The 14,994-nt window shown below is 37.9% G+C and overlaps 1 protein-coding gene across 1 annotated transcript; it reads left to right on the top strand.

Moving 5' to 3' along the window:
• The first annotated feature begins 1,398 nt into the window (after positions 1-1,398).
• Positions 1,399-13,908, top strand: LOC115255080 (titin). The gene is made up of 4 exons (XM_029852854.2): positions 1,399-1,588; positions 11,979-12,719; positions 12,783-13,197; positions 13,261-13,908. The coding sequence occupies exons 1-4, from the start codon at positions 1,580-1,582 to the stop codon at positions 13,554-13,556; spliced, it is 1,461 nt and encodes a 486-aa protein (XP_029708714.1). The 5' UTR covers positions 1,399-1,579; the 3' UTR covers positions 13,557-13,908.
• Positions 13,909-14,994: the final 1,086 nt, after the last annotated feature.

Here is a 14,994-nt window from a genome sequence, read left to right as displayed (position 1 = left end):
TGTCTTAACTTTTTCTAAAAAATTCTTGTAATTTATCAAAAATTAATCTAGGATTTCTTTGTAGAAATTTCTCTAGATTCTCAGGCATCTAATATAGGATGTCAAAAAAATCAAAAGAGTGCGGAATTGAATGGTAAAATAACTGATTACACTCATTCGAAGAGAGTATTCTGTTAATATGGTTCAAAAATTCGGTACAAGATGAAATAAAAACGTTAATTTGGGAAGGTTAGTTTTTTTTAGAAAAAAAAAACAGAAGAAGTATTTTCAAATCTTAGAAAAAAGATAATTTATTAGTAATTAACTAACTATGGAGTCATTGCTGTAGCGGTTCTCAGGATAAAGTCAAGCATATTTTTAGAAGCATTTTATCCCTTTCGGGATAGTGCAAAAAAGAGTAAGTATCTTCTTTGAAATGGTCCTGTTTTGAGCTCAGTGGAGCACTTAGACAAAAAAATAAATATATGCGACACGTACAATTTTCTATTTCGATTTTTTGTTTTACTGCCATAAGTGAAATGTAAATAAGTGTTAATTTGCACACATACAGGTAGAATTGATGACTCAAAGATAAAAACTGTTTAGATCACAATATTGACGACGACTGTTTTGAAAACTATCAAAAAACTACCCGAGATTGTTAAAATTGTTAAAATTGTTTAAATTGTTATGTGATGTAAAGAAATAAAAAAATAAAATAAAGACTAAATTAATGAAAAAAAAATTGCAAAACTGCCATTGACCAACAGCACAATTGTGCTGGCTTGACCCGAAAGGGCTACGGAATTCACGAAAGATTTTTTTCTGAATTTCTGGAAGCGTTCTGATTGATGTATGATTGATGTACACTGTGTCAGTCAGCGAGCTGCTGCCAAAGTGATGCAAAAGGAGTTTTAATCTGAGTAAGCCTAACAATAAGTAAGATACAACAAGTTCATAAGACTTCAATTGTTCTGGTTTTTTTCGCTTCGTTATCCTGAGCAGAATGGACATTTAATACTGTACCTTCAAATTCTCATAATCGTTCAAAAGAATGGTGTGTGTATTGAACATTTGTATGCACTTTGGATAGTTAACCTTGATGTTTTATCTGAACACTAAACAATCATTAAATTTGTGTTTTCGCCCTTCCGACTATCACACTCATCGATCACCGACTGTACCGAACTGGAAAACACCCCCGAAAATTCGATACCCCTCCCGAGGGGGGGACACCCACCCGTAAACGAACGCTTTTCCATTTTCTCGAGGTTTGGCAGTTTGGCGTCGCTTTGATTGTTGGAGATCCATCCCCTCGTGAAGAGGGGGGTCAAGAAGGGGTGGGCAGAGGAGTGGGTTTCGCATCGCGTACCAACCGATGACGACGACGACCGCGTGGCTGATCTCTATTTTTCGGCACTTTGGGGCACCACTCACCGGCAATGGGTTCAGGTGGGTTGTATATATAGCGGCGGCGGGGTTGATCGTCGAATCAGTACCGTCTCTGGTCTCGCTATCTCTACAGGTGTTTTTTTCGAAAAAGGTCCCGTTGGAAAGCATAAAATTGAAACGTGCTTCCAGGGAAGAGTCGTTGTGCAAGATGCGAATGGTACGTTCTTGGGGCGGGGGTTTCGTGTGCTTTTAGTGTGTTGTGATTTTAGAAAGGGACGCTGTGAACACTGTGAGCTGAAAATAGACTAATAATTAAGACGTAAAAGTGTTTAGATAGCGTGAACTCTGAGCTCGAGCGCTGGAACATAAAAGTGTAATCTAACAGAGCAATTGGACTGACTGACGTGATGTTACGAAGAAAAGCGCAAAGCATAAATGGAGCGCCGAATCGCTTGGGTCATAAAACGGCCGCGGGGAGCGAGGTGAATTGGTGCAAAGGCAGCGAAATGGTGATAATTAGCCTCCTCGAGTCTACATTATTTGCGGATCCATTTGGGGGCTCCCGCCATAATCATCCCGCCGCCGCCTATTGCCTGCCGCGCGCCGTGATGAAAGTGAACAATTGTGTACGCAGATGTGTGTGTCGTTGCATAAATTCATTATCTGTTGTGTGTGGATTTTGGGATTTAATGCGTGTGTAGATTAATTGCTCTGCAACAGTAAGCGGATTATGCAGCCAGCATCAGCTTTCGCTCGGATTCGCTCGACGACGACGACGATGGTTGTTTGAAGTAGTGATAACGACAGCTGGATTTTGGGAGGGAAGGAGGAGGGGAGCGCAGTTTGGCATAACATCTAGTTGGCTTCTTATGTTCACGTCCCAGATGATGATTACTGTTATCAAATTGCGCTGAGTGCTGTTGCACTGTGCTGCTGGCTGCAGTGATGTAACTGATAAATGGAAGATTTTGTGCAGACTGTGTGACTGATGGACGTTTTTGGAGCTTGAACAATTAGTGTAGATTTTCAGTGTTTTTGAGCCAGTTGGACGATGACAGCTGATTGATGCTTATGTATTTTAATTGTTAGTTGTATTTGAGTATTATCACGGTTGACCAAAGGAGCTCGAATCCATCCATCCATTTGATTAAATTATATGTGCACATATTTTCAAGATTATAGAGAAATTCAAACGATTTCTCGATGAGCTTAGCCCTAATATCAATTTCTATACATCAACGATTAAACATCCGTGGTATGGTTCTAATACCATCAATAGGGATAAAAAATCAACTGCTAGTCAATCAAATGGGGTTGCGTTACATAATTATATTTAACATAAAAAGGGCAACCCGTACGAGTCATTGAAAAATTGATGTTTTAGTCACCTTCTAGAAGTTATTGTTTATTTTGTATTGAATCGCTACAAATAACAAATTTTTAATTTTTCCCAAACCATTCCATCCTACCCAAGAAACCAGTAAGCATTTAAAATAGCATTTCATCAGCATTATAGTAGCCTTTACGACAAGGCGTTTAATGCGAATTAGCCGTATATGCGCATATAGTGCTACCTCACAGCAGGTTTTGGCAAAATAACTTGCTGTCTTAGTGCTATCCCTTCAGGAACGTCGTGACGAAATGTCAAAGAAGCGTAACGCCTCGTCGAGCAAAAAAAAAAAAACAAAAATAGATTGACGTCTGCTTCTCGTTCTCTCAGCCTGCTTCCCCGCTTCATCGTCCTTCCATATTCCAGCCGGTGCTAGGTGGTACTTTTTTGCTGATTTTTGTAGTGAAGTAGGTTTGAACTTACGATCCGGAGATTGATGAATTATATCTGCTTCTGATTCTGTTGCTCCTGATCCACGATGCTAAAGCTGTTCCGGTGGCGTGCGTTGATTTAATCGCCAATATAAAGAATGATTCGATAACAGCTTCAGATTCAACATCCAAAACTTGTTTTCATTGAGATATTTCATTATGGTAGAGCATTACGATCCCTTCTTTTAAATATCTGTGAAATATGATTCATTCTTCCCTCTTTCAAACAATCCTATGATCCACCAAAGCATCCACCTATTCGGCACACATTTTCCAACGAAATGATAAATAATTGGTGATTTTTTGGTGGACAAGTTCCCAATCCAACCCAGCTGCAGTAATGTTTTCTTTGGTGCTTTTGGATGAGTAGGGGAAAATGAAGGAACAAATAAGATGCACAAATTTGTAAACAGAAGCATAGGCTCTGTAAGAGAGAGACAATATGTGTAACATATCTCTCAACCTTTTTGCTCCTAGCATTTAAAGAGCAGTTGAAAAGCATTCTGATTGCTCTCAAGTGAAAACACTTCAAGCAGTTGAAATGCCAATTAACAGCCAAAAGCTTTTGAGCAGCACAGCTTATGCTAACTCAAGGCAGTTATGCATTCGAACTGCTTATGTAGGGCAGCAAGCAGTTTAAATGCATAATACGGGCTGATACACGGCTTATTCAAATGCTTAGTGGTTACCTGGGTAGTTTTGCAGTTCAAGGAAATCGAATACACTCTAAAACTATTTTCTTTAAAATTACACGGAAAATAAAATGTTCTATGAAAAAAATAAAAATAAAAATATTTTAACAATAATCATAAAATCTTAAGATCTTTTTATAAAATAGGCTTCCAGGAAAAATATAAAATTGTGGGAATGTTCAAGAAAAAAATTTAAAAAAAATCAAAAACTGAAATTCACGAAATCGAGAAAAAGAATCATCTTCAAAACATGCTTAAATCGATTTTAGATGACGAAATATGATATTTAGATCAAAACCAAAAATTTGGGTATTAGAGGGTTAAATTTGCTTTTATACTTGGATGATTTAATTCAAAAAATGAGCCCAGTAAGCCAAAAAATCAATCCAATTAAATTTTCTCCAGTGGATATTGTTTGCTGATCAGTACCATATTTCGTAATTTATATAATATGGTCTATTATGATGGTTTTCTCTTCCACAGTAAATGATGCGTCTGAAATCGATAGCAATGTGGATCACAAAACAATTGTTGCATAATGTTCACAATTCTATTTTGTTACGATTGAATGATGCACTAGTTTGAGACAAACGGTTGCAGGACAAAAGATTTTTTTTCCTGTATGGTAACTTATCACTACGACCAATTCTGTGATCTTTTGTGATACACCACCCGCTTCAATCTATATAACCACATGTCAAGGCGATAGGTCACTATGAGCAGAGACCCTCAGCGAATGATCTTCGGATGTTTTTTCAGCAAAGAAAAATGTGTCGTATAAAATTAATTACTTTACAAAGGACAAAAGATTAAAAAGAGAAAAGAATAGAAGGAAGAAACTACAAATTAAATCACAGCGTTTATGGTAAAATCATTAGAAAGTTTTTGAAGAGATCATATGCAAATTTAAATTCATATTCATGACGAATTTAAATCGATTTTCGACGGTCAAAGAATATGAAAAAATACCATTGATATCGCCATGAATTTGAAACGAAACTATCACCAGAAGATCATCAACGGACGCGCATGCAATTTTCCAAGAAGCTGACTGGAAGTAAGAGTTTGTTATTTGAATGATCTTTCCTTGGGTTCGCTTATTATTTTGCAAGAAACACGAGAGGAGTCTACCGGAAATCTTTACAGTTATGTGCCTAAAATCATCAAGTTTAAAGCAGTTTTTTTTTGTTCAAAAAATATCAAATTGTTGGTTGCAGGCAAAATGCGATGAAAGGGCCAAATTGTGATTCAACGCCTCTATTTTCGAAAAAAAATCACAGCTTCGATTTTTTGACATGTTACGTATTTTTTATTTGAATTTTGATTTTCTGTTAAGAATATAAAAAAAAAACAGGGTATTTTTTTGGTCCCAAGACTATGGAAACGTGAGAAAACTTATATTTTTTAAATATTTAAGGCATCCAAATACATTGCTTTTCTCCTAAAATCAACAATTTTCAAACAATAGAATAAAATACATTTTAAATCGGTTGACTGATACAAAAATTATGTTTTTTTTTTAAATAAGATAAAAAAACTTGATTTTTGGGCTATCGCCTCTTAAAATAAGTCAAGCTAATGACAAAATTAAACAAGTTCGTGTCGATTTATTTTTGAAATACTTCAAGCCTTTAAAATATTACGACATCCGGAGTTCCGCTATATCGTTTTCCTTTGGAATGGCTCATGAATGATCTACCAATAACTAGACCAATAATACTGCATGAATTGGTCCAACATCTCCATAAACCTGGTACGAGCTTGGAAGAATAATTATTTAAAGTTTCTAGAATTCTGCCAAGATCCAATGCACAGATCTTGTGTACAATCATCCCAGAGCTGTATATAGTTTGAATAATGTTTGATACCTGAAATTTTAGTTTAAGCTAATACCTAGTAGCTGCTGTGTTTGGGGAAGTTTCCTAATATACCTATTTTATTTAAATATCGTAAAATCATAAAAGGACCAAATCAAGGTCCAAATTGTTCTGAAGAAAAAAAAAACAAGTTTTAGTTGTTCATCTAGAGCAATGTCACGTTCTTTAAAGTTAAAAAGCACTAAATTCTCATCAAATTTGCCATAGATACCATATTTCTATTACTTAATAACCTATGACATCAGAGATATTATATTTGAACGAAACAAGTTAGGGTGATACCTGATGTGTCCCTTTGATTGTTCTGAAAGTGCTCTCGAGATACGTATAACCAAATAAATGTTGCAAGATATCCAATTTCAAAAACTCATTTAAAGAAATCAAAACTTATGAACCATAAGATGAAACATTCGTTTTTTTTTAATTTTATATTTTTGTCGCCATTTAGATATAATGACATATTTCGTATAATCGCTGCAATTTACATTTTTGAAACTTTCATCCAATCATTCTATCAAAGTGTAAGAGTATGGTGGAACTGTATACACTCGAAAATAATATCCTACAAATTAAATTTTGGATACAAATTAAATTTTGACCTTTTGTCCACCCAACCCAAAGGGGTTATGGTGGATGGGGAGGGGGATGCAATGTTGAGATATGCCCCAATAACCCCCCCCCCCCCTTCCTTGCAGTGTTGAAAAGTGTTAGTATCCAGCGTCATTTCCAGCTGAAATTGAGATCAGCAACCATCCTTCCATCATTCAATTGATATCAGCTCCAGCATTGATGACGTCAAACCCGACATCAACCTATCATTCACCTGATTTTATTTTGGCCACCAAACCCAACATAGACCCAACAGTTGTTCGATGTTGGTCCAACAATGGCCCAACATACGGTAAAAATTGATCCGACTTTGACCCGACATTCAATAATTTTTCAGTCTGGCGGAATTTTGCAGGGTTTTTCTTGTTTTGTGTCCAGCTAGTCATTTGAATGACAATCCTGATCGAAGACCCTCCAAAACCCCCGAAAACGCTCCTGAAGCCCCTCCCCCCCTCCTGAAACTTCTTGAAAGCCATCTGAAACTTCTTCCACATGACCCAAACATGAACTTCTTCAAATCTCCTAGTAACTCTCCCTTCTTAAACTTCTTTGCAACCTTGTACTCCATTTAGGTAATAAACTGAATCCATTTAGGTAATGAATCCATTTAGGTAAAAATTCTATTTAGGCAGTCCCGACCCGTTACCTAAATAGAGGTTTTAGTGTATGCAGAAATTTTAAGTTTTCGAATTTTGCCGCTAGGTGGCGCTGTAAGCGTTCAATAATCAAACCCTTTGGTATTATTGTAGGTATATATGCCAAACAATTTTGTCGAAGACCGCAAAGTGATCCAGCGTCTGTGAAAAAAGTCTAGGAAAAATGAGGATAAACTTTATTGTTATTTTTCCAATACATGTAAAGGAATAATATCAATAATGAAATCTCAATACTTTGCCTCACTTTGCCTAGAGTATAACTTTTTTCACAGCCGTCGGATCACTTCGCGGTCTTCGACAAAGTTCTCTGGCATATAGTCACTTACAATAATACCAAAGGGTTTGATTATTGAACGCTTACAGCGCCACCTAGCGGCAAAATTCGAAAACTTAAAATTTCTGCATACATTTGGCCAAGCTTTCCCATACAAACTTCAAGCATTTTGAGCGCCCCCTTAGGCTCAACCGATTTTGCTCAAATTTTGAACGTAGCTTCTGGGAGTCCAAAACAACTGATTTAGGAGGTAAGACTTGGTATTTTTCGAAATTTTTGTTTTTCATATAAGTGCGGGCCACCCTAATGAACGTGTTCAAAAATAAAAATTAAAGAAATCAAAAACCAAAGTTAAATAAATCACAAATAAAAAAAATCGCTATCTTAAACATATAAAATCGACTACAGATGACAAAAAATGATATTTAGATCAAAATAGAAAAAAAATGAAAGTCACAATTCCCCCAACTATAAAAAAAATCTCAAAAGTTTTCAAAATATGTAATTAAATACGTATCTTGTTTGCATCATATAGAAGATGCCTATTTTTTTAAGCCTCATTTTCTATTAGAATTCTGTAACTGTTTGTTGCCCAAATTTAGAGGAACTGGAAATCCTCTCTTAACAATCCCAGTAGTTTTAATCATATACTACTTGAAATCTTCTTTGGAAAATATTTTAAATAACTCCTTGAGAACAGAATTTACCATTGAATATTTCAATCAGTTTTGTTAAAAATGTATATTCCATACTCCTTAACAGGCTTTCGAGAAATTCTTGAAACAAATTTTAGTATTCTAACAAAGAAAAAAAAATAGATTAGTATCGGAAAAAGTAATGAAATCTCACGGATGAAACTCAAATCCCGTGATCCAATGTTTTCAAAACTGCTATAATGAATATTTTGGAAATGTATGCCACAAAAAAAATTGTTTGCCATAGGTGATATGCCAGAAGAACAACGATTCAAATCTGGTCAATATTTTAATCAACAAAACATGTGTGTTAGCTTTGATTCATAGTGAAGAAGATACCCATAAAATAAGAAGAAACTTTTTCGACGAGAGCATTTATCTAAAACTTGATGTTACGGTAAAAAGCAGTATTACAACCGTAAGAACCATTTTTATGCTTTGTATTTTCTGCTTTGTTCCCGCTTGCACAGGTTAAATTGTGCATTAAAAAAAGTAAAAAAAATCCATATTTTATAGAACTGATTTTCTCGCGAACCATGTACCTAATAGTTTTTCTTCGACAGATTTTTAAAAATTACACTAGGCTTGGCGACCGCTTCTGATTCGCATGCAGAATGCCCTGGGTTCAATCTCTTACCCACCCTCTCTTGTTAATTTGTTTCTTGATGTCTTTCTCCTCTTTCTTTACAAGTGCACCTCCTGTCGTTTTCGCTATCGATATTAGCAGAAACCAGGGCTGTGAAATATCATAAACATATCATTCGATTATTTGATAATTTCACAGTCCGTACAAAGAAAAGTGTGTCGAAGACAGCATAACTAACTAGCATTATTAATGGTCTATGCTCATGGACGGAAAGTTGTACAGACAATATGATGAAACTGAAAAAAATCATGTCATTTTCAATGAATCCGTGACATTTTCCAACCCTTCAATTGATTTTTCAAATTTCCTTTCTTCACCGCTATATAGCACGGCAGAAGCAATCTACTACTCGCTCCACAAACATTTCAACATCTACATAAAGTTGTGTTGGAGCTGTGGTATATGTATGGTCTGCATTAGTATGAGAAGCTTCAGAACGCGACTTTGAATAATCGAGTTAGAGCTGTATATTATCCTTTATCGGCAATACCAGTCAGCAAGTATGTCTTTTTTTTCCTTCTAAACCATAGGGGGATAAATCTGCTCAACAGACACCCTAACAGGAAGGTTAGAGTAGTGTGGGATTAAGGCCGTCTTCTACAACACTAGTAAAAGCCAGAACTACTCTCTCCTCGACCCACTAAAACACATTCCTATGGTCGCCAAACCCTACGTCTCCCCGGAACCACCAAGAAGGTATTGCTTCAGAGAATTGTATGTCTGAGTACTTGACATTGTATGATACTATCGTAACTTGTTTTGTGGTTTAATTGATTTAGGCGCCGGATAAGCGGTATTGAGTCGAGTGTTCGAATCCCACCAAAACAAGTATTTTTTTTCACAAATTTTCTCTCAATTTGTCAATTAAAGACACACTGTTGATATCAAAATTTGAGTATTCTCGGATTGCTTAGCTGGTAACATCCAAGAATACCACCATGGCTACTATAGAGGATTCGCAAAGTATTTCCCTTGATTATTAACAAGTATTCCTGCAAATGTAGCAGTGAATTTATTGATTCCACCAATGATTTATGTACAGACCTCGAAAAAAATGGAAAAAAAAAAACTAAAAAAAAGTCCACGAGGTAGTCAAATACGCTCTTAATACTGGTCAACAAGTTGAACGTGCAAAAATAAGTGATTCCACTATAGATCCTCCAAAGATTCCACCAAACATTTCTGCGGCGGACTTTGAAAAGTAGTTATCAGTTTTGATTATAAAAAAAGGCTTGAAACGAGGTAACCCTAGAAAATATCAACTCTCGGTCTCATTAAAAGTGTTTCTGTAGTATTGAGGTTAACCAACCGACATTATATTATCAGCCGACCGACACATTAACAAACTCAGTACAAGATTTAAGTTCCAGACACAAGTATTTAAAAATAAGGAAAAATGAATGAGCAAAAGTTCACACAGTTCTGGAGGAATTCAAACCCACGACTTCTGGGAAGGATACACACTTAGGAAAAATCACCGACTTCGGTAATATTTTACCGAAATCTCAACCGTTCAGTTTTTTACCGGAAAAATTCGGTGACGTTTACCGAACTTCGTTAAAGTTTGACAGATAAACGATAATATTTCACCGAAATTTGGTAATTTTTACAGGATTTCGGTAAAAAACCATTACCGAACGCTCAGCAGTTGAGATTTCGGTAAAAATTACCGAACGCGACTAGCTGTGTACGCCACCAATCTCCGCTACAAAACAGGAAACGATTTTTTGAAGTATAAAGTCGATCTGATATCATTATTGAATAGAAACCCCCGGCAAAGATAGGGCTGATTTACGATTTGCGATATTGAAAAAAAGGTAACATAACTGATGAAAAGAGATCAGTTTCAGTATCGAAACATAGTGAATCTGTAAAACTTGAAAGAACACTCTTTAGTTTGCTTAAAGAAGGCGAAACCATTGATGGACAAATCAGTAGTCATAATATCCATCCAGTATGATACGAAAGTGCAGCCTATGATCAATACAAGAAGAAATCTCCATTTCTCCTCGCTTGCATTGTATTGTTTAAGAGATGCGTTGAATAGTATACTCGGCTGAACTTGCATATGAAGCATTAGAAATCTTGTTCACTTTTACTAAAAACTAGCTGTACCCGGCAAACTTTGTCTTGCCTACTGCGTTTTTTGACGTTTCAAGTTTCTATCCAAGACCAAGTCCCCGGTCACAAAATGTATGGAAGATCGATTTTCAAAAACTCTCAATTTTTCCACGTTTTTTTGCCTCATAAACCTCCCTTGGGTGAAAACTAACAGAACAAAGCTAAGACGATCAAAATCGGACCTTCGGTTCACAAGTTATGCGCGGTCCCACGTATGCCACTGCATTTTTGTATATATACAGGGGGTGGCCAAAATGTTTGGGATAGGCAACTTTTTTTTCTCCCACAAAAAAGTTCAACATGCTGTAACTTTTCATAGAGTGCATCAAAAAATTTCAAATTTTGACTGTTTATCAACCTTTTATATGTACATCATTAGTACAAATTTGGGCTCGATTGAATAATTTTTCGCGAAGTTAGAATTGTTCGGGTAAAACACTATTTTTTAGACAACTCATTTTTGAGCTGTCATATCTCGGAAACCAGTGAACCGAATTGAATGAATTTTTAAACGTTTATCAACAATATATTGATACTTTATACAACGTTATAAAATGTAATATTTTCTCACGGCGAATTAAGTTATACCGGGTTGAAATTTTTACTCATATAGAGGAAAATAAGTCAAATTTACAAAACATCACAAAAATTACTAAATGTGTTCTTCCTTTATTCTAAATAGGCTCCACTATATCTGATTAAAGATAACTTGAGAATAGAAGTGGAAAATCTTTGGACATCAACACTATAATTTATTAACATTGACTTAAAAAAAATACATTTTTTCGAGAAAAATCCAAAAAGTGTCAATCCATGATAACTTTTTTCAACGTTCAAAAAGTATTTATGTTTTAATAGTTTGTGAAGCATTTGTATATTGTTAGTGTACGTTAAAAATTTCATTCAATTCGGTTCACTGGTTTCCGAGATATGACAGCTCAAAAATGAGTTGTCTAAAAAATAGTGTTTTACTCGAACGGTTCTAACTTTGCGAAAGATTAAGCAATCGAGCCCAAATTTGTACCAATGATGCACATATAATAGGTTGACAAACAGTCAAAATTTGAGATTTTTTGATGCACTCTATGAAAAGTTATAGCATGTTGAACTTTTTTGTGAGAGAAAAAAAGTTGCCTATCCCAAACATTTTGGCCATCCCCTGTAGATAACAGTAACTAATTTGAATGTTATCCACTCTCTCTTTCTCCCCACCAAGTTTATTGTCCCCTGCTGCCTAGCCTTGCTGGTGGCACTTGCTACCGCCGATGGCAGAGGCAAACCGGCAGCAGCGGATCAGAACGTCGCTGCGAGTGAGAGAAGCGTAGAAGCTGAGCAGAAACAGGACCGGAATCTGGAAAAACGTGGAATCTCTCTGGACGACTGGAGCACGGCTGAGGGCCAACATCAACAGCTGCAGCTGCACCAGCAGCCACAGTTCGAGACCCAGGAAGCTCACGTAGCCAGCGAATACCAGGCGCACTATGCCCAGCAGCCACAGAGCCACCAACAGCAGCCTCAACAGCTCCTGCAGACGGCACCACAGACCTTCTATCAACCACAAGCCCAGCCCCAGGCTCACTTCCAGCACCAAGCACAGACACAGACCTTCTTCCAAGCTCACCCGCAGCCGCATGAGCAGCAACACTACCACGTGCCCCAGCACATGCACTTGGTTCATCTGCCACCTCAGCAAATGTACCATTTCCAACCGGAGCCGCATCACCATGAAGAGATCAAGACCGTGACGGTCGAGAAGAAGGTCCCAGTGCCGTACACCGTAGAAAAACACGTCCCGTACACTGTTCACAAGAAGGTGCCCTATGAGGTAAAGGTCCCGATCCCGCAGCCCTACGTCGTGGAGAAGAAGGTCCCATACACTGTCAAGGAATACGTTAAGGTCAAGGAATATGTCCCGGAACCGTACACCGTCTACACGAAGGTCCCCTACGAGGTGAAGGTAAGTTTTGTCGTACCGCAGTTTTCGACAAGGATTGTTCCTAATATCACATTCTCTCCATAGGTTCCAGTCGACAAGCCATACAAGGTTGAAGTTCCTGTGCCAAAGCCGTACGTGGTTGAGAAGAAGGTCCCTTACGAGGTCAAGGTTCCAGTTCCAGTACCGTACACTGTCGAGAAGAAGATCCCATATGAAGTCAAGTACGAAGTTCCAGTTCCCAAGCCTTACACAGTCATCAAGAAGGTCCCTTATGAGGTGAAGGTCCCAGTCGACAAGCCATACAAGGTCGAAGTCGAGAAGCCTTATCCAGTGGAAGTGAAGAAACCATACCCTGTTGTCGTCGAAAAGAAGATCCCATACGAAGTCAAGGTCCCAGTCGACAAGCCGTACCACGTTGAGGTACCAAAGCCCTACAAGGTCGAAGTCAAGGTCCCAGTGCCAGCTCCGTACACCGTCGAGAAGAAGATCCCTTATACCGGTAAGTTTCCTGCAAAATTCTATGTAGCAAAATTATCCTAACAAATCCCTCCAACCTAAACAGTGGAAAAGCCCGTGCCATACACGGTGAAGGTTGAAATCGACCGTCCGGTCCCGGTTTACAAGGAAGTGAAATTCGCCGTCACGAAGGAAGTGCCACTCCCCGTCAAGGAGAAACAGTACGTGCCAGTCCCAGTACAGCACCCGCCAGTTCACCAGTTCAGCCACCACCACGGACAAGAATCGCACTTCCTGCCCCAGCAGACTGAGCTGCACCTGCCGCAGCACAGTCAGCCAGAGGTTCAGTACACCCAGGAGCAGCCACACTACCAGCAGCAAGCTCATGAGCAACAGCACTGAGACAACCCCAATTCACCTTTCCAAGGGTGCGACTTCGATGGACGTCCCGCTCCACTTTTGTGATAATTGTGAATATATTTAACACGTTTAGTATTAAAGTCTTGGAATCGCTCGCCCCACTGCCAAGATGAAGGGACTGAATACTCGAAAAACGCTGAAGCCCGCCGAAATTATTGCTGACATTGAGCTCTCACTCTCAGAAGTTCTTCCGAGGGACCAGCTTTTTTCTAGTCGTATAAAATAAACGCCAAACCCCGTTGTTACGTTCGTATAAAAAGAAATGCTTCTTCTATGCGTTGTTGAATAGTCGTGTAACTTGATTGAAATAAAAATTGATACGTAAAAATATGAATTCATTTGGGCTTATCCTTGTTGTCAACAGCATCCCTAGAAGTGCAACCCGATCCTACTGGAAAATTGCACAAACCATCTAAAAACCAATCGAGAAATTGACCCCTCCGTCTGATCCTTTGACTTTGTTGCCCTTTTCTGGCTCTGCAACAAAGTAGCAGCAGCTCCAACAAACATCAATTTGGGTTCAATGAATGAATGCTCCAATCGGTATTGTTGTTATAAATGTTGCGGCAGTTTCAACTTTGCTGCCAAACCCTTGTCCATTTTCGTTTCGGTTTCCAAAAAAGGATGGATAACCAATCTCCAAATCCAGTTCGATGGAATATCATCCGTCCTTCCAGCATTGGCAGTCCCAATCCCAGACATATCGTTCCTCACTTTGAATTCCACATCAGAACCGAATGGCTCAGGTTTTTTTTTGGGTATTGTGGGGTAGGTAATGCACGGACGACATGAGGAAGGAAAAATAAATCTACCAAAGGTGATAAGACAGAGGCAGGGAAATCTTTGAAATCAATACTCCCACCTCTATGGATATGGTGAGCGGTGTAAGGGATACTGTGATTGTGAAGGAATTTTTGTTTGTTGGGGTGACTAGCAGACGAAAATTTTATTGATTATACCTTTAACAATCGTTCCGAATTCACGTAGGTAGGTAAAATTTGCACGCGAGCATCGTTTTCTTGGCGACCATACTTACGCCTTCTGTAGACCTTGTTGTGATAAGAATTGAAAATGTCTCTACCTCAATATGGGCAAATATCAATTCAGGTATTTCAGTAGCTTTCACTAGCAGCATAATTTATCCATGATTTTTTTTTTTCAAAAATCCTTCGTTTTTTTACTGATTCGTTTATTTGAAAGGATCGGGTGCCTCTTGGGCATAACCTTCTAAGTAATTACCTACGGAACTCTTAGAGAGGTTTCTCTACAAATTTCTGAAAAGATTGATTTAGAAAACCATTCATGAATATCTTCAGCAAATCCTTCATTGATTCCTTCAGAAAATCTTCCAGAGAATGCCAGATCTTTGGAGAAGTTCAGAAAAGAATGCTTCCCATGATTTTTGTGGAAATTCCTTCAG

Source organism: Aedes albopictus, chromosome 2, assembly GCF_035046485.1.
Source record: "Aedes albopictus strain Foshan chromosome 2, AalbF5, whole genome shotgun sequence".
In the NCBI taxonomy this organism is placed as follows: Eukaryota; Metazoa; Arthropoda; class Insecta; order Diptera; family Culicidae; genus Aedes; species Aedes albopictus.
Note: the sequence above shows the minus strand (reverse complement) of the source record. Positions and strands in the feature narration are given on the sequence as shown.